Below are 20,547 nucleotides of genomic sequence, written 5' to 3'. Positions count from 1 at the left end.
TAAAACAATAGTTTAATAAAATATTGAATGTAAGTTTACAAAACAATTATATTCTGACTCTCAGTCCATATGGAAAGGGTTAAACAAGCATTGTCTAACTAATTAGCTAGTTTTGCAACTACTTAAAAAACTATCATATATTTTCTGGATGTTTTAAATATAAAATAATTAAGGAATTATTAGTATTTTAAAAACTGTTAATTCTGTTGATGAATTAACGCTGACCTCTTGTTTCCATGACCTAATTTTCCATCATCTCCTTCTCCCCAAGAAAACACTTCTCCTTCTGTGGATAGAGCGAGGCAGTGTTTGCCACCTGAATTAACTGCTACTTTTTTAATAAATATGTGCTGCATACTTTCAATCAAGGTAGGGTTAGAAACACATTCTGTGCCTCCTATACCAAGTCGTCCTCCAGCACCATGACCAGTAGCATACACCTGAAATACAAGAAAGAATAATTAAATAAACTTTGTGACATGTTTACAAATGATGACTAGCAAAGCAGTCTACAAAAATATAACCAAGCAAATATAAACACACTTAACAATCACACAAAAAATTAAAGTGAGCAATGGTAAAAGTGATAATTATGAAACAATAACTAGATTTTTCTATCATTATCTAGCCTTGCATAAAATATAAAATAGAGCTAAAAACACTGTTTCTATAATGTAGTTGTTCTCATTTGTTTCAAAGTAAAACATATGGAATGATTTATGGTAGTACTTTATGGATAAAGTTGGAATGGAATGAAAAACAAAGTTCCAAATCTACCAAAAAAATTCTTGAATACATTTAATAACCAGTAAAAATCATAAAATACACAAAAAATTATTTTAACAGAGTATTCTTACAATTAACTAACCATAAAAGGTTAAATTAATAATGTTTAGACCTATAAGCTTAAGTATTCCAAGAAGGAGAAACTCACTAAAGCAATGTGTGTAGTCTGCTCATAAAAGAAAATATCTGTAAAAATGCATAAAATACTATTCCATAAAATGAGACAGAAAATACAAACTATAAATCTTTCTTGAAGATGACCTAAGAAGGTCAAAACATTGTTCTATCCTTATCAATGAAAGTGTTAATACCCATACCAGCCATTCTGAGATACAAAACTTTAAATCTTGAGATGCATTTCAACCTAATTTAACTTTAAATGACAAAAATTTTACTTGTTTTTGTCATTATGAAATTCCAATCAAACTATTTGTTAATCAGAAGTTGCTAAATGATCACTTTAACACTACTTCACAGTTATGAGTGGCTTAGTAATTAAGCAATAGTTAAGTCATGCTTATCTCAATGTGCTTAATTTTTTGTGGGTGACCTAATACCAGTAATAAAATACTTTACAACACCAAATTTGTTATTTTTATTTAAATGGACATTCAACATTTCACCTTATAACTTCTTCAGAAACATTCCACTAAAATACAAACTCTAAATGACAATGTAACTTTCGGTTTGTTTGAATAGTATGCCTTTGTATTCCTATATGGAATACTGCTAAATTCCAAACATCTAAGAAGGATGACCAACATTCAAACATATGTGATGTTTATTGGACTGACTTTAAATGACATACCATAATAAACATTTTTGAAAATTTAGAGTTAACTTATTACACTGGGAAATATTTGTTGTAAGAACTTTGTTCCATTTATTTGATTCTTGTGGCATACATGCAAACACTGATTATATACATGTAATAAAAATGGCTTTAAATTCATATACCAAACAAAATGGGGGAATGGAGGCTTAGGACTCAGAAACTTAGTATGTTAAATATGGAATTCAGTTTTGCAAGTTCATTTTTGTTTACATCAAGAGCACCTTGTTATAAAAAGTATTTGAATGTAGTAAGAAGAGCATCTTTAATACCAAGGGTCTACTTTAAGTACCAACTGGAAATACACTTTCAGTGTATAAAAATGTTAACTTCAGAAACAGTCTTGCCTATAAAGCTAGAATCTCACACTGAAAAGATGAAGAGGCTGGTGAAGGCACATAAATATCTGATCAAGCAGTAAGCAACCACAATGAAAGAACATGTGTGCAAGAATCTGAAAAGAAAGCCAGTGGTGGAATTCAAAAATTTTAACAACCAGTTCTATCTCACTTTACACACCCCCAATTTTTTGGAAAAAAAAGTAATAAAAATGTTCAACTGAAATCATTTACTTAGCATGTTTTAACTATTTCCAAATCACCACTTGATTATCATTGAAATTTTTATTCCTTCCACATTTGACCCTGTTGTCATTAGCTGTGAGGTTTTTTTCTTAGCCACATTTCAACTCAAGAAGTGGGATACCATGAATCCAATAGGAGGCCAATAAAATTAACTGTCTTCAGGTCTGCCACATTTTCAACTGTAAAGTAGCTTTTTTTTATCTGAATATATAATATTCATTCTCGAAAATCCTCTTTCTGCCTCTGTGGAACTAACAGCCACTATATTGATGATATTTCTAGCCCTTTGTATAATTCTTTGAATCTCAGGATCATGGTGATTTCACAGGATATTTTCCACATAGTCATGGAAACCACTAATGCTAATTTAATGATGAAAGAGTTTACTGAATTCATATGATTTTTCTTCAGCAGCTTTCCAAGAATCTAACTCAAGTATGTTTACCACTTCATAAATTTTGTTCTTTTCTTGTGCATTATTTTTTAAGTGATCACAATCCATCAATCACATTTTTTATTACTGCTTCCAGTTTTTTTTTGTTTTTTTTAATGAAGAAGGTCTATATAACTTTGGTTTTCAACAAACTCAATATTCCTAAAGATGTCAGAAGCAATGGTTACATCAATTGTCTTTTCATAGGATCCCCTACTTTCTTTGAGCATTTCAAATGCCTTAATGGCCCTTTTTAAGTTTTTTAACTCTTGCTAAATTTACATTTCTGGTTTGAAGGGCATTAGCAACTAAAGATGTCAGAAGCAATGGTTACATCAATTGTCTTTTCATAGGATCCCCTACTTTCTTTGAGCATTTCAAATGCCTTAATGGCCCTTTTTAAGTTTTTTAACTCTTGCTAAATTTACATTTCTGGCTTGAAGGGCATTAGCAACTAAAGAAATTTCTTGTAGTGTAGCTATCATTATTGCTAAATCCTCCAGGAAGAATTTGTTGCAAAAACAACTAGCTATTCCTGAATATTTTTTCTCAGTAGAAAAAGTTATATAGTGCTGGATAAGTACCCCAAAGAACAAGTGTTGATCTTAGGCTGCAAACAGCCTATCTTGGTCCCAAAACTCTCCCAATCATCAGAATTTCTAGTCAAATTTCTTCCAAAATGTTGAAAAGTTCCACTTGGTTTTTGTTTGATTGGTGAAAGATGATGTAGATTTTATCAATGAACACTTTGAAGTGATTCACTTGCTTTATATTAGTGATGGAATCATCTAAAACCAGTTACAAGTGGTGATTTAAGTAATGCCAAATTATGATGTCAGAAAAATCATTTTTAAGTTTAGTACTCACCCCTGATTTGCAGCCAAACATCACACTTGCACCATTTGAGCAGAATGAGACCAAATTATTTTTCAAAAATCTACTATCAAATCCTGTATCCTGCAAACATTTTAATAGAGATGTGTATCAGTTTTAACATCCTGTCTTTTCAACTCAACCAAAGCAAGAAAAATTATTGGCAACAGATCACAATCTTCAACCTTTACAAAAATTATGATCACTGGTTTACTAGATATGGTTAAAGCATCATCAATGATGACACAGAGTTTTAAATTTTGTTCAACTGTTTTAGTAAATGTTTCATTTTTAAATTCCTTTCCAATGTGATCAACTATTTTAACAGCAGTTTTTCTGAGAATGAAGTCCTACTCCTATGTCCAACCCATTTTTTATTTGTAGCTCAATCTAATCTTCAATGTCAAAAAAATGGCTTGCTTCATTTTGTTACACTGTAAATTGTATAAAAAAAACTTTACATGTGGAGCTGATACATTTTTTGGTTTATTTTATCCAGGTATTTGGTAACTGCATCATCCATTGCACATATATTGTATGCCTTTTATGAAAAATGTTCATTCATTTGTTTTCTGAGAAATGCTTGCTGGATGGTTTTATTCCTTCCTGATGCTTCAACACCGTAGCTTCTCCATTCCCTCAATACGTAAATTTCCTTCATGTTTATGGAATTAAATTTGTTGCAGTGATCACAACCAAACCATCATATTTTTTTCTTGAACTCCTCAGCCTGCTTCATACTCCAGGAACCCAGAAGAGCAGTTGTTGGATCTTCATCATCTCTAGTTTGTGCAGTATTAGAAGTGGAAATTTCATTGCTTTTTGAAGTTGCTGGTGTTAGATATTCAACTGGATCTTGCTTTGAAGTTTCAGTTCTTGGGTTTTTTTCTTACAAACTCCAGTGTATCATGTTGTTGCTTCATTTTAGGGGCTGAAGCCTGAAATGCCAAAATTCCTTTATTCAAAAATAAATGTATTAATATAACTTATTAAACTTTCACCACAAGGGCCAAAAAATATAGAATTATTTTCTAATTATTTTTATAAATTTTCACATGAAAACTATTTATATAATCATCATTTCATTCTTTTTGTGGCATATAAACAAAGAAAATTAATTTCATATTTAACTGTTTTTGCAAATATTCTTTTTAGATGACTCTTTTTGCTTACATAAAGAATATAATATGAAAAATATGTATCAATAAGCATAAATACAGTGAAATATAGTTTTCCCAAGCCACACAATTAGAACACAAATGCAGTACTATAGTGTTATGGTTCATGTTTATATCTATTATTGGAATAGCTTTTCTATGAGAGTACTAGCCTACTAAGCTTAGTATCCAAAAATTTTATATCCTGTCAGTATGAAAATATAAGCAGAGAGAGATTCAGTACCTCAAGCAAAAACATGAGATGTATTTTATTCCTTTAGATGGTCAGACGTCATCAAGTACTATGTTTAACATTTCTGGTAATATGCATATTAAAAGAACTTGTCCGTGTCTGAACAAATTAAATGTTTTCATGGCACAATTTGGCTATAAAAATGCGAGGGAAAGCAATATTAACCAACCAGTACTGAAAAGATCAACAATGAAAATGTCAATCCATGCTAAATCCATGAACTTTTAATTTTGCTCTAAACTAGTAAAACCCACAAAATAACATTCAGCCTCACAGTTTAACATTAATAGCTTAGAAGTCTACACAGACTACATCATTTTTCCAACTCACCTTCTTCTCTCTTTCTGCTCCAAGTATGATAGATGACTGATACCAAATGTTCACATAGGGAAATGTAGGCCTACATTAGTCTACGGCAATGCTCTTCTTCCTTCGTTTAAGATGGCTGATCTGTCACTCGTAGATGCCCATGCAAATCCTGCCTCAAACGTTATCGTACTAATTTACAACTGTGTTATTGCATGTGAGTTTACGTGGCAAGAATCGCCACAGTGACAGTCAATACATTGTATATCTAGCATCAGAGGGCTAAAAGATGGTAAAAAACCAGTTCAACGAATCTGTGAAATTTTAAGAACAGATACTTACAAACCAGCTGAATCTCACCACTGGGTAAAGCACTACTTTTGGAACAGGTATGATCTTTGCTCAGTAATTACCACAGGAACAAAAAGAGGAGAGAACTGAATTAGCAGGCACCAGTGTAATCAGTAAAAGAGGCATAAAGTACCAAATTAGTGAAAAATGCTGTATAACCATAACTTGAAACAGCACAACACTGACAAACATGACAAGTGTAGTGTGTTAGCAACAATGGTTATATACACACACACACATGACAAGAGCAGTGCTTTGGGTTATATTGGAGTATGTGAATTGCAGTCCATCCAGGTAAAACATTCAGTGAAGCGCATTCTATAAAACATTGTAATCAACAAGTATGGTACACCCAAGACAAACCACTTCTAGAGAAAGCACCTTGGATACATAGGGTTATGAAAAAAAAAAAAAAAAAAAACCAGATATAAGTGTGATTTCAAGGATTTTCCTAACCAGCTCACTGTCAACATGCATGTCATGCTTCATTCACATATGTAGCAGAATGTACTATCAAACATAATGATATTGAGTCATAATTAGATGCTAGAGAAAATGAAAATAACTAAATGCAGCTAGGTCTAAAAGATCATAAACTGAAATATGAATAAGCCAAATAAAATACAACCAAGCAAAAACACATCCAATAGAAGCACCTTGCATAAGATATAAAGATAAAAAATATGCAGTCCATCTAGGTAAAACTCATGGGATAGCACTTCATGCTTAGGATTAGGCTAAGTGCAGTCCATCTAGGTAAAACTCATGGGATAGCACTTCACATGCTTCGGATTAGGCTAAGTGCAGTCTGCCTGGACAAAAACATCCAGGGAAGTGCTATCAATACTGGATATTATTGTATAATTTATTGTTTTTCCAAACCCACACAAACAAACTTCCATGGTCCACCACTCTAGCAACTAGGAACCAGAGATAGTAAAGAGTCCTGTGCTCCACCAGAAGTGCAACAGCTATATGAGATTCCCTAGTTTGAAATGCAAATAAACCCAAACTATAGGAATCTTGCATCAGTAAAAATGGGCAGAAATCCACATCTAATTTACTTATGAGGTACATGAGTGATAGTCTATGATAAGTGACATCAGTAGCTTTTTGTGAAACAAAATATAGATTCATATAACACTGGAAAAACTGCTGGTGGTCTTAGAGAAACACTCCATCTCAACTGTGAGCATTACAGAATTACTCATATCTGGTGCAAATATAATATGAGCAACACCTGTCATCAGGTGGGATCCTAAAATACAATATATATTAACTAAAACCATATAGAAAAATTAATATGTTGACTTACCCTTATCAAAGGCAAACAAATGTATGTAAAAACATCACAGGAAAAAGACAACACCTGTCCAAGAAAGACACAGCCAGGTTTGTACAGATAATGTGCTACAAATGTATTGGGCATTGTCCATATCCCATTCTAATCAATCTTCTCCAAAGGCCAGAGAAAGCAACAGCTAGACATAGTTTGATAATGAACTGGGTGTAAGGAATCATTATACAGATGGCCACTTTCCATGGACAAGTCAGTACTACAAGTTGACAAACCCAACTAGCAAGTGAAATAGGGGAAAGATTGTGAAACAAAGAGGGAATCACTGGAACAAACAAACAGGAACAATAATATGAACCACATAAAACATCAGGGAACAAACTGGACTACAAAACCTATCAAGAACTGAATGGAAGCACAGGAATGAAATGAAAAGTGAGGAAATAAGAGAGAAGGCCAAACAACCCTGCCCAGGCAGCAGATGTTTAGGGTAAAAAGGCCAGATAAGGATAGAGAATAACATAAGAGAAATGGGAAACATCCATGGCATCAACATTGGAATGACTATGACTTCAAGCAAGGAGTAGGAATAGGAGAACGTAAAGAGAAAAATAGTACTAGAAACACATGGAAATGGGTTCAAATTGAGAACTAGAGAGGTTATGTACGATAAAATTGGGATTGAACATGGCAAAACAAAGGGATAAGAAGAACAGATGAGACAAAAGGAATGGAAATGAATGAAACTAAGACAGAAAGAAAAAGCTTTCTGGAATGGAAAAACTGGAAAGTGTTCAATAGGGTAGCCCTATAACCAGAAATGGAGAAACCGTGAACATACAACCAAGTGAAGAACAGGGAAAGATCAGGTACCAGAGCCACGATATATGGACCAAGATGTGAAGGAAGACCACTGCCTCTTGTACACAGACAAGAAGAAAAATCAAATGGCTTGGGAAAGACACTGCACAATGGGTGAGTCCCTGAGGTGAGGAGAGGTACTAGATAAAAGTCATGTGAAAAGATGGAGTTTGGTGTCATCAGAAAGAACTATGTCCAACTGCAGGTGCCATAAAAGAAACAGGGGTAAGGGCAAGGGATGATGCTCCAATAAGGGCCACAGCAGAGGGAACCAAATATTAGCAGACCAATACAAAACAATGAGCAAGACACAACAAAGGCTGGTCTGGATAAGGGTAAAGATCAGGATAGAAGGCTGACAAGAGAGTAGGCCTATGGGTGAAGACCCCTACAATCCTGACTGACTGAATGCATTTACTCCCAAAGTTGAAAGGTGTGGTACCAGAGATCAAAAAGAAAGAATTTTGGCAGTCCAGTGAGTGATAAACAAATCTATATGCAAAGTTCCCAGTTGAGAATACACCCACCAAAATACCCGAGGAATAGGGGACCACTTATAAAGATATTCTGGTTAGGTCAAGATAAGTAATTGGCTGCCAAGTTCATAATGCTGGAAATGTAACACATCAAGATTGCCATATTGTGGTATTGGCCACAGTTTAGAAGACCCAGTGTCTGAATTTGGTTTACCCTTGTGTGATGATATAGCCAACAACACTGAAATATGCAGAATGAACCATAACAACTCACTCCCTCAGGAGTGGGAAGAAGTGACACAAAACAAAAGTTCCAGGATCTTGAAAATGGATAGTAGCCTCCCTGATGGACCATCAATTGGAAATCTCTCAGGAATCAAGGAAAGTCCCCCCAACTCACAAAGAAGCATCAGTAAACTGACAAGGAAGAGAAATAGGAGCCCCACTGTGTTCAGTTTCCTGTTGAGCCACCAAGAAAGGTTGATTCTGTTCCCAGAAATCATGGAAAAAATTCCATTGATTAAGAAGCATCCACTGAAGGGACCACGAGATCTTAACCCAAGGGAATGAGAGCTTCCAAGAAACCCCACATCTTCAAGATAGAAACCTCATTCAGTAAGAAAAGGAGAGCTAAAGTGGAGAACGTTGGGCCTGATAAAAATGAAAGTCGAAGAAAAACCATCAATGGAGTACGATATTGAGTGTGTGATAAAGCGTATGAAGCTGAAGAAGGAAAGAATAGCAGCACCTGGACCTGAAAGACAGGAGCCAAAGGAAATGACATGACAATGGAGCAGTTGGAATATGAAGGTTGGTGTGTGATAGGATGATATGATTAACCAGAGCCTCAGAGAAAAGCAAACAAACCTAGAAGAGAAAGGAAAGACTCTGTGGAAAGGTGGCTCCAGATAAGAGTTCAACAAAGACAAGTCTATGACAGGCCTCCAATCTCCCATGTTTTGAGGGAAAACAATCAGATGGGAGTAAAACTCTGGTTGAGCAGGTACCACCCCTTTGAACAAATTATGCAAGATGAGTGCAAAAGGTACAAACCCGAGGAGGAGGGAAGGAAATCTAGGAAGTGATGGAGGAGCAGAGCTGAAGGCAAAAACCTTCAGATGAAACCCAAAGGATCCATAGAACTGTCATGAAGTGTACAAAAAAAAAAAAGACAAATTAAACATTTTTAAAGAAAGTACTAATTACTAATGAATTAATAAAATTTATAAATTTTTAGAATGTACAAAGATCTTAAAAATAACGAACTTGCAAAACTAAGAAATTTGACATAATCTGCAATAAAGTACAAAACCACTGAAGGAACTTAGAAGATAAAAGACAGAAATATTGAAATTAAGTGTACTCAAAGGACCAACAAGACAAAAGGATACAAAGTAAAATCTACCCTGAAGAACATTTGAATGAGAATGCATTCATTTGGACTTAAATCTAATTCCCAGTTAGATATGACTAGTAATAATTAAAAAGGAACTTAAAAACTATAAACACAATGAAAAGAAGCATAAATGGTCAAAATTGGCCAAAATTATAATTACCCAAACAGTAATTATTGTGCCAAACCTGTACATACACCAGAAATCAAAGTAACAGTCAATGCTAAATACAAATGGAAAATAAAGTAACTTAAGTGGTAAAAGAATTATAAAAGTCTAAATTATCAAATACTGAGCACAGAAAAATTAAAGACCTGAATTGTCACATGAGAAAATTAGGTCAATCCACACAAGCTCATATAAGTTTGCAAAACATGAGTATATCTGCAAGGAGTGAGGAATATACACTGAAAAACTTACCATACAACTTCTAGTAAAAACAAAACCTAACCAAGAGGAATACATGGACACACAGTAACAGGTGGAAGGAGGTGCAGTAAAATGAAATTTCCACTCAGTATATATTCTTCCTCACAAAAACTCAATATGAAAGGAAGAAATTGTTAGCCAAACATAAGACTAAAGCTAAGCATGAACTAAAGCCTGAATTTCTCCAGCTGACATTGTCAAATTTGAGACCTGGGTATCTGTGTCAGAACCATTGTTGACTGTTACAGAAATTGCATCTTCTACCACATTAAATCTTAATTTCATACAAATAAATCAAGATTTGATTTGGAAAACATAAATATTTCTAAAACAAATGAGTAGAAAAAACCCAAAAAGTTGAAACTGATTTATATTTGTGATCAAGTACATGTAGTTACATGGAGAGTAAGTTAAAACACATGTATAAAAACCAGAATGCTGATCAAGAATCTATGGATTGGTGGAAAGACATAGTATTGGACAATATGAGGACAAAAAACACATACCTGATTGTACTGTTTGCAGTGATAGATACACAGCTGGATGGAAAAGAAAGCAGACTAATTAATTCTGCAAACAGTGCAATCTCCCCATGTGCTTTTTACCATGCCATGAGATATATCATAACCACAAAGACTATCGACGGGCTGCTGCACAAATTGTATACAACTTATAATAAATTCTTGTACTTTACATTCCACTTCTTTGTTGTGTATCAGGGTGTCTTCCTTTATTCCCGTTATTTTTATGTATTGAATTTAACATATATAGTATTGGGTACAATCACTGAATATTTCAGGGACTTTTGTTGAGTTATTGTCGAGATATCATGCTTTTAGTACTGATACCGTGATTAGTTGAAGTATCATAAATATACATTCAGTGCCATGCCAAACATTAAAATGTTTTATTCAGTGCTGAAAGGGTTAAGTTAGCTTTGAATGAGAGTGGAGGTACAAGTTAAACATTAACACTGTAGTTCCAACGAGAGAAAAACATAAGTCAATCAAGTTTAATGAGCAATAGAAAAAGAGAGGTTATGAGTTTATACATTCTTAAATCAACAAAATTTTGTCCACTAATAACAATAGACAATTTTTATACGGTAAAGAACTGACAACAGAAATAAGTATCATTTACTTAATATATCAAATCTAATCTGCCTTCTACATTTATTTCATCAAAAAGGGGTAAAATAACATTATTTTAGTAGATAGGAAACCAGAGTTCATCTAAGTTAACAGAACAAACCTGTTTTACCTCAAAATGTTTATAAAGCAATATCTAATAAGAAACAAATAAGAAATATAAATTATAAAAAGTGCATGGAACAAAATTTTAATAACCTAAAATAGTAGTTAAATGAATGGAAAACTAACTAAACAAACAAATCACACTGATTATAGACTAAACCTGCCCTATAATATAAAAAAAAATGACAGACTACTTCAACACATTATGTGAAAAAAGTCAGAAAATATTTCTAATAAATATTATCCTAATAAACAAGGGCTTAACAAAAAACATAACTGAGAAAGTTTAATAAATAAAATATTGAAGTTCATGTAAATATTTGAATGTAATCATCTAAAAGTAAAATGCACAACATAATAACTGGGATACATAAAAGTTACTTTTCAAATCTTAATACATAGAAATCATACAAGATCAAAAAAGTACAAGCATCAAGTGTTTTTTTTAATTAAGAGAGTTACTGATATAGAGTTGACAATAACAATCAAAATAAAAAGAAAACAGTAAAGTCAAGATTTAAGTACATATCATTTAATAGTTGTAGCTACAAGATTTTCTTCCCTTCTAGAATCCAGAATGTAATTAGTCTTTATATGTATCACAACTATTCTTTTTCAATTACCCTGTGTCACAAAAAAGGTAGGTTTACCCTTACCTTGCCTTCAGCAGTCACAGCAAACAAGGTTTGCTCTCCCCCAACAATCTGTACTGGTCTGAGAGCAGTGAGAGATTCACATGGTGTGGGGAGTTTGATTTTGGCACCTTCAACACCTCCAAGCTGGCCTCGGTGATTATGACCCCAGCCATGAATGGTACCACTACCTCCCCATGCCACTGTCCAGTCATCTGGTCTCCTAAATAAAACCACCAGATGATCAGAAAAAAGAATGACTAAGAAACTTAACACTACTTTAAGGTTCAGTTTGTTTTGAATTTTGTGCAAAGTTACACGAGGGCTATCTTTGCTTGCCATCCCTAATTTAATAGTGTAAGACTAGAGGGAAGACAGCTAGCCATCACCACCCACCACCAACTCTTCGGCTACTCTTTTATCAATGAATAGTGAGATTGACCACATTATAATGCCCCCATGGCTGAAAGAGCAAGCATGTTTGGTGCTTCAGAATTCAAACCCACAACCCTCAGATTACAAGTCAAGTGCCTTAACCACCTGGTCATGAATTTTATTTAAATGTTTCTCCATATGGAAACATTAAACTTCTTTGATATTATATGTAACAATTCAAGTACTCAAAAGATACTGTGATGAGTTCATCACTGATAAAAAACTTAACCATTCATACAAAACTTAAACTTGACAGTAAAACATTTTAATTATACAGTAATCTCAGATGCAAAGACTATGTGTGCCATCTTTCATAATTTTGAAGTGACATACTAGAAAGAGAGCAGTTAGTTAACACCATTCACTGTCAACTTGTTTGCTATTCTAATTGAATAGTGTGATTTAACTACTTTTATACACCAGTAGCCTTAAAGATAGGAGCAAGGTTTGTTTTTGCCAGTAAGTAAGCCTAAACTACTAATCATCAGACTGCTTAACTTAAAATCATTAGAGGTTCAAAGGATACAATTAAGACATTATATGAACTAAATACATTACCCAGTACCAAAATCAGGTCCTCAACAGAAATTTTTAAAAGCTGTAGATGACACTAAGTATTTTGCTACATCAAAATAAAAAAACAAATACTACTACATTAAATCCAACAGGTCAACATCTTTCAAAGTTAACATAAATTTTATTATAACCAACAACATTAGGACTTTATTAATAATAGTATTATACTGAATGCCAAGTCACTGAAATTTTAGCATATAAAAATACATGAAACCTTAATGGAAACAGCAAATATGTAAGCAATAACCAACTACGAAATCACTTTTGTCAAAATAGCAAAATTCAAAAAACCTAATTAAAAACAGATGACGTAAATCTATATTTAAAAAAAAAATGTTTACAACTTAGGTTACAGAAAATTTTCTAAAAAATTCAATCATTATTTTAATCCTAGATAAATAAAAACTCCCTAGCTTAAATCAACGTCATATACACAAGTCACAAAATAATCAATACCTGCATTCATTCAAGATTTAAATCATGTCTCTAAGAACATACGAATAATTCAGTAAAAAGAGAATTATTACTTTATAGTGGTAACAGGTGGATTCTTTCTAAACTAGAATATAAAAAATCTTTACCTGTTCACCCATAAAATAAGTTGCTCATCATGTTCCTGTTTAAAAATGCTGTGGTTCTCATGTTCTTTGGTGAGAAGTTCATCTTCTGGAATCATCTCACGGAGCTTCTTGTGTACTTCATCTAAAAAATCTGTTGGCAAAGTTGTCCTGTTGATCAGAGCAGTAGCTACACGAGCTGACATACAATAACGGCGAAACCACAACCAGCGATGATTCTCGTTACAACAAGGCAGAGAATCTAGACCCAGATCACATGCTAGTGCAACCAAAACCTAGAAATAACATCAAATATAAAAACACATATACTGGTATACTGTACTATTTTTCCGTCTTGATTATACTGTTTCTTAAGTATCTTGATCAATCTAAATAAACTGAACAGCTTATTTTATTTTTCAGAATCTGTCATATCTTGCTTCTGATGAACACTATCATAACTATCAATTTGCATGTATTTTATTCATAAAATTATACCTCACACAGAAATCATCTAATATGAAAAATCAAATATTATACATATTAAACTCATATAAAACATATATTAGGACCTATTTCATTAAAAATATTGTAAGTGGAATATAAAAACAGGAATGATAAATTTTTAATAGTCTTAGCAATGATAAATCAGCTACAAATAAAAATAAAATATTCATTTTTAAGCACTCAAACCAGAATGTTTACTATTAATGTTATCTTTAAAAATTTGTAGTGCATACTGGAGAGTTTAATGTTTATCTGAATGGATTATAGTTCATTATCATTTTCACAACAAACATTCTTGCAAGTTTTTTTTCTGTTAAGCCTTACTTTGAAAAAATCACTGTGCATCAAATGTTTGCCTCCACGCACAACAGGGTCTTCATATTCGTACTGGCGCAATAAAGTTTCCGGTAATCCTTTGACTAACGAGCTTAAAGCAGAGTCACAAGAGGGCTGCAGAAGATACAGCATATTAACGTGAAAACTGAAATTCCAGCTTTGGTTTTTACAAACAACTGTTCAACTTTACATGTCTAGGAATGCTAAAGCAAACTCATCATTATCCTCACAGCTGTTCAAACTTTTTCATCAAGAGCTTCTGATTAGCATGGAGTTATGAAAACCAGAATTAAACTAATTTAAAATAACATTTGCATCTTCATAACAAAAAATATTATCACATATATATTACTTATAAAGAATAATTAATATGAGACAAAATAAAGATCAATTGGCTATCAGCAAAAAAAAGTTATAATTTTCCAATATTGAAAATATATTTCCGATAGGTACTTATCTCCTCTTACAAAATTAGCTATTCTTATTTAGTATTTCCTCTAGATGCAAACATTTTTCCTTAAGCATGCCACATGCCTTCTGCTCCCATTACTGGAGTCAAATGATTTGAAAATATCTTTCATGCAAATCATCATGTGTCACTTCTCCACATAGGAGTGTGATGTATGTAATCCGCTCTATATGCCTATATAAAACTATCAGTGAAGTTTGGCAGAAAATGTAAGCACCATATGAAAGTGGAGAGGAAGAGTGGGAATTGTGACAGAAATACACTTTCAGTATAGGACAATTATAATTTGATATGGCATTTGCTTCCACTTACAAGATTTACTAGAATCTCACACTGAATAGGAGGTGGTATCTGTGCAGGAGCATGACAGGATAGTAATCTCAACCAAGAAATGTATATGGAACCCAATCCTTTAGAGTAGAAAAGTGGGTAAATTAAGGGATATGCCCCTAGGTATACAGTAGCTATGGCACAACAGACAATGCTCAGTGTTAACTACATCCAAAACCCATGCAACTAGAAACCAACATCCATGTGGGGGTAGAATTAGGATCATTCTCTCTTTACCTCAAGTTCAATGGACTGGCGGGAAACTAGAACCTAGAACCTTTCTTACTTCTGAGTATGACATGCAATACCTTAGATCTATCAATCATGGAACCTGACATCTGGTATTAAAAAGATCTATATCATAAAAATCAAATCCCCTACCAGCCAAACTGTCTGGAACCATCTGGTGCAAGATACAGCAAGGGTTAGCAAAAAGGACAGAAATGGAACAATTTCCCTTAACTCCACTGTGATCCACAACACAGATGGAATATGATTGAAGGATGAATACAGCTGGTTGGTTGGTTGGCATTTTATGATGCAAAGCATCTAGGCTATCTGTACCAAACAACCAGTAAAAAAATTTAAAGTAAATTAAAATTATTAAAATTCGTAAAAAGGAATCATGTTAAAATACAACAAAGTCAAATTTTTGAATTAAAAATTTAAATAGCATTAAAAAAACCAATGGCCCTTAAAAAACTATAAACATTTGTAAGGTAGGTGTGTCACCATTGCCAATGACACTGTTCAGTGTTAAGGACAGAACATGTCTAAAATGGTGCTAACACTGAGAGTCATAACAACAGCATGACAGTAATATGTGGACTAATCGAATATGAGTGTCACACAGACCGCACACTGGTGCATCAGTTCTAGATAAAAGAAAACAATAAGTTAAAAAACTGTGACCAATGCATAGTCTAGTTAAGTGAACTTCTTTCTAATCCTTATTGAAACAAGACAGCCAAAGTCCAACACATAGTTTTATCTGGAAAAGCTTGTTTTCACTTTTGCACACATCCATCACACAACCTGTCATTTCTGTGCAAAGAAAACTGCCGAAAGATGACTGTATCAACAGGTTTCAGAAATATTTTCTGTAAAAAAGACAAAGGATGATAAGAATAAATCAATCAGTGCTTTGATATCATCCAGATTACAATGTAAACCTCAACAGTTCCACTGTATCAAAATGCCCATTTCTACTTATGTACAGACAAATTGGGTAGAGAGCTCTTCTGTTTTTGACAACTTCTTTTTTCTTTATTTGTAGGAGATCTATCAACCTCCATGGATCCTGCCCTGGGTCAGATGGGCAGATCTCGGTCATTGCAAGAAGATTCCAGTGACTGTATCTCAGGGCATGAGAAAAAGATGGATCTGAGGAAACACCCAAACTGGAACTGAAAAAAGTGAATCTGGGGATCTGCTGGAAGGAATGAATGGGATGGGCAGAGATAGGTGTTAACGTTGATTCAACTTGGAGAGCAAAAGACTTTTCGGATGATTTGAGAATGATTCTTTTTAAGGCATGGAGAGATCCATCTGCACTACCACTGTAGCAGTGGAATGAAGTGAAGCAGCATACATCTGAGATGGAATGGTAGACAGTAACTTTTGAGCTTTGAGGTAAGAAACATTGTAAACCATTTTCAAACACTGTACCTCTTTTTCTTCCACCCACCTAGAGAATGAACAAAAGTAAGATGGGTGAAAGCTACTCCAATTAATACAATGAGGGTCTATTTCACACTCACAGGCATCAAGGTCTTTGCCACCACAACTAGCAAACATCAGGGAACCACGATGTGATGTCTTTGAGTAATTGAACTGCTGACATTGGAAATATCTGAGAGGGTCTGAAATATATGGCCATGTTTCTTTGCAATTTAGATAACCTGCCTTGTGAAAATTAGGACGTTGGTTAGCACCATAATTCAATCTTTATCAGTGGAGATGCACTTCGCTGCAGATACTCCCTGAATGGAGAAACCAGCGAGGATCTCTGATTTGGTGATGTTCTTCAAATCCCTCTCAAAAATAACTCCTTGTGATGAATTTAAAGTAGAGGTGAAGTTGGCAGTGAGTATATCCTCAATGCCTTTGAATGTAAGAGGAGTTCACTGTGTTTAAGAGTGGATGTTTCCACCAATACATCACCAGAACAAAGCTTTATGACTGACTTTGGAGAGCCAGCAAGTCCCTCTAGTCCCTTCTGAATGAAAAAGGGAGACATCTGCCCCTAGATGTTTGTCTGAAAGAGAATGTAGTGTCAGAAAATGAAGTACAGGTGTTGAAGAGGTTGAAGATTGCTACTCAGAATATTCAGGATGTGGTCGTTTACCTGTGGTCTGATTGTTCAATATTTTATTATTATTTGGGGGATTCCCAATAAAGAAAGAATATTTCTGTGCCCATTGACTCTACCTACCATGGAGCCTTATCAGGAGATGCACTACAATGCCAAGCAAGGACATTGCAGCAATGCTGGGGTTTCATGAGTACTATACTCAAACACTAGTATCAGACACAATTTCCACAACATCCACTGAGAATGTCCAACACTGATACTTGGTTGACCCCTAGCCCAAGTGGATCAGCCAGTCTACAGGAATTCAAGGCCAAAGTTCTGTGTTAGGGTTGGACCCTTCAACCATCAGGATCCTCTCTCTCCCCTTGATGGGTCGCCACACATAGCAAACATGTGGGTGGAAGTTTATATTCCAGAGGAAGTAAACTGAAAGAACAGAACCCTCTCTTGGCAGTCCCCTCACCACGTACAGGAATCCACATCAAGGGGGAAGAATACAGACAACCATAAACATGCTTGAGGACTTATGTTGATTGGTTCTATTCTAAATCCAAAACCTAGCCATGGGATACCATCATTCATGTAGGGGTAGAATGCAGACCCCCAATCAAAGAGTGAACTTTAATTTGATGTCTTACATTTTTATGATTGTATAGCATGTATTGGAGGACATCACATCATCTACACTTGCATGGCAACTATGATTCAATACTGCAGCCCATAGTGAGGTTATTTATCTACAAGCAATTTGAGGAAAGATAATGAACAGAAGAAGAATACCAAGAGATAATGAAACAGATGTGGGTACCACAGAAGAAAGTTGGGTAGGCAATATAAAAACAAAAATATAGGCTGGATGTAAAAGTCTATCTGGATTGGGATGAAGATAAGAGGAGAAGGAAATATGTTTTAAAGGAAAGGTGTAACATGAAGCATGAGGAAGTACAGAGGTAAAGTTAAAAAATGGAGGACCATTAAGATCCGAGTCTGGACAACTAGACTGTCTTGGAGATGGGGTGGGCCAAAGAATGTGGAAGAAATGCCTTAGCATGGTAAGGAAAGGGAAAGAGAAAACTCAGTGGTATTGAGAAAAAAGAAGTTATGGTATAAGGCAGACAACTAACCCAAGAGTGAAGATTGAAGACTGCCAGTGAAAAAGTCAAGAGCCACAGTAGGTTGTTCAGCAGGGAATCTGCACGTTACAGACTAACTGTGTTACACCTACCACTGACACTGATAAATCTTCATTGAAGAAAACTGTATGGAATGAGCCAAAAGGAGAGCTATATGATGGGAGGAACCTGATCTTCTTGTCAAAGACCAAATAAAAGCCAAGCATAAAGACAAAGAATGGGAATGCTTGGATGTACAACCAGTGACCACGGTTAACAAAGAAGGGAGAGAAACAAGGGAAATGGAGCTGGAGAAAAAGGTTGTTGTTGTAATCATGAAAACCACAGTTGAGCTGGCCAATGAGAAATGATCAGAAGTTAACAAAAATGATATGGATAACAGAAAAAGTATTGTTTTGGTGTGACAAGACACCAATTACAATAGATTTGTTTAAAAACCCAGGGCATGCAGCTGAGTGTGAGTATACAAGTCAATCAACTCAGAGAAATTTAAAAGTAAAGTAAGGAATATATGATAATGAGTCCAATTCTACACCAAATAATACACACTTTATTAACCTTGGTTAACATACAAAGGTTTATAAGAGATAACAACAATGATTAGATAAAAGCTTACACTTTCATATTAGTTCCATAATTTTTCTAACCCAATCAACATTAATTATATACCTTAAATGACTTTTTCATTATACATCATATTTCCACCTGGCAATAATATTACTGAAAGATAAGTAGAAATTGTAGTGCAAGTCTTACATGTATAGATGAACTTCTATTTTCTTTATGCATATACAAGGAATTAAGATAAAAGAACTGCAGCAACTGGATCAAGTGGAAAAACTTGAAACTCTAACAATCAATAACTTTTGGCCCAGTGACAACAAAATTTATATGGTGTTGCAGCATAATCCATTCTAACTAATTGGGGTAGAATTTGAGATGACTGGCCAAGCAATTTGAATGAACTCATCTCTTTTAAGTGACTGGCACCTAGTGATCCAGGACTGGATGTCAAATGATGTAAAATGCTATGGGAAAGGTTACCTGTGCATACAACTTCTTATCTTGTCTAGTTTGCCTTATATGAACATCTTTCTGACCAGATGACACTGTTTGCTACATTGTTGGTACTTTATGGATACTTTCACATGTGTGAGAACATTTGTTTAGACTTACACAGCCATCCAGTTAGAACTGCCTTATGTGAGAATCCTTTCACTTCTCAATGATATGCAAACAACGTTTGAAACAATGTAAGTTGTTCTTAACAGGTATGTTCAACATTCACCTTTCATTAGCATTTCACAACTAATGGCTTGCAAAATGTTTGCAAGTCTGTAACTTAGCTCTTAAGAAAAATTAATTGAAACGTATATTTTATAGTGGTAGTTCAATTCATGAGAAAGCTTAATCAAAGGATGTGTTTAATACTTTGCAATTCAGACTATGTGAAAGTAGCTGTGAAGTATTCGTTGCTTCACAACTCAAGACTTTAAGGATTCAAGAATAGGGTCAAATATGTAACATCACAAAAATGAGCCCCATACATAAATCCTGAAGATAAAATGCTGATCAACAGAAACAAGTTAGTGTCACATCCAAGCCTAGGAGGTTTAAAAAACTGAAAAACTACATGTGCAAAGCCAGAGCCAAAATTGACAAATAAACCAATGTGAAAGAAAGAAGTGAGGGGATATTGCCAGAAAACCCCTTAGGAGTTCAGAGGAGAGTCTCAGAGATACTGTAACGTTCAACCTCTCTGCAAATAAATATTGACAAATCTCACACTGGGTCACCCACACATGAAGCCTGTGGCATAGCCCTAGTTGCAGATGTCACTCCCAAAATGATAACATAGAACTTTAAAATTCATAATCAAGACAAGTTAACCAAAATTTGAAATTATAAATAATAATGCAACTGTTATAAACCAGGATTAAATTAGAGAAACAGTCTGAATAAACTTCGAAGTA

The 20,547-nt window shown here is 34.4% G+C and overlaps 1 protein-coding gene across 11 annotated transcripts in view; it reads right to left on the bottom strand.

Annotated features, from left to right (window-relative positions):
- Positions 1-20,547, bottom strand: part of HERC2 (E3 ubiquitin-protein ligase HERC2) — a 310,355-nt gene that overhangs the window by 34,322 nt on the left and 255,486 nt on the right. For 10 of the 11 annotated variants that reach the window (XR_013030890.1, XM_076512152.1, XM_076512102.1 and 7 more), the window contains 4 exons: positions 14,317-14,442; positions 13,510-13,781; positions 11,942-12,140; positions 226-440 (listed from right to left, as the gene is read on the bottom strand). Coding sequence is in view for 10 of the 11 variants with exons in the window: in XM_076512152.1 (XP_076368267.1) it covers positions 226-440; positions 11,942-12,140; positions 13,510-13,781; positions 14,317-14,442 (812 nt within the window). In the remaining variant the exon portion in view is untranslated. Of the gene's footprint in view, positions 1-225; positions 441-566; positions 4,447-11,941; positions 12,141-13,509; positions 13,782-14,316; positions 14,443-20,547 lie in introns of those variants that run through there. The other variant, XM_076512164.1, reaches the window with a different exon arrangement.

The sequence above is a fragment of the Tachypleus tridentatus genome, chromosome 1 (genome assembly GCF_004210375.1).
Source record: "Tachypleus tridentatus isolate NWPU-2018 chromosome 1, ASM421037v1, whole genome shotgun sequence".
NCBI classification, from domain to species: Eukaryota; Metazoa; Arthropoda; class Merostomata; order Xiphosura; family Limulidae; genus Tachypleus; species Tachypleus tridentatus.
Note: the sequence above shows the minus strand (reverse complement) of the source record. Positions and strands in the feature narration are given on the sequence as shown.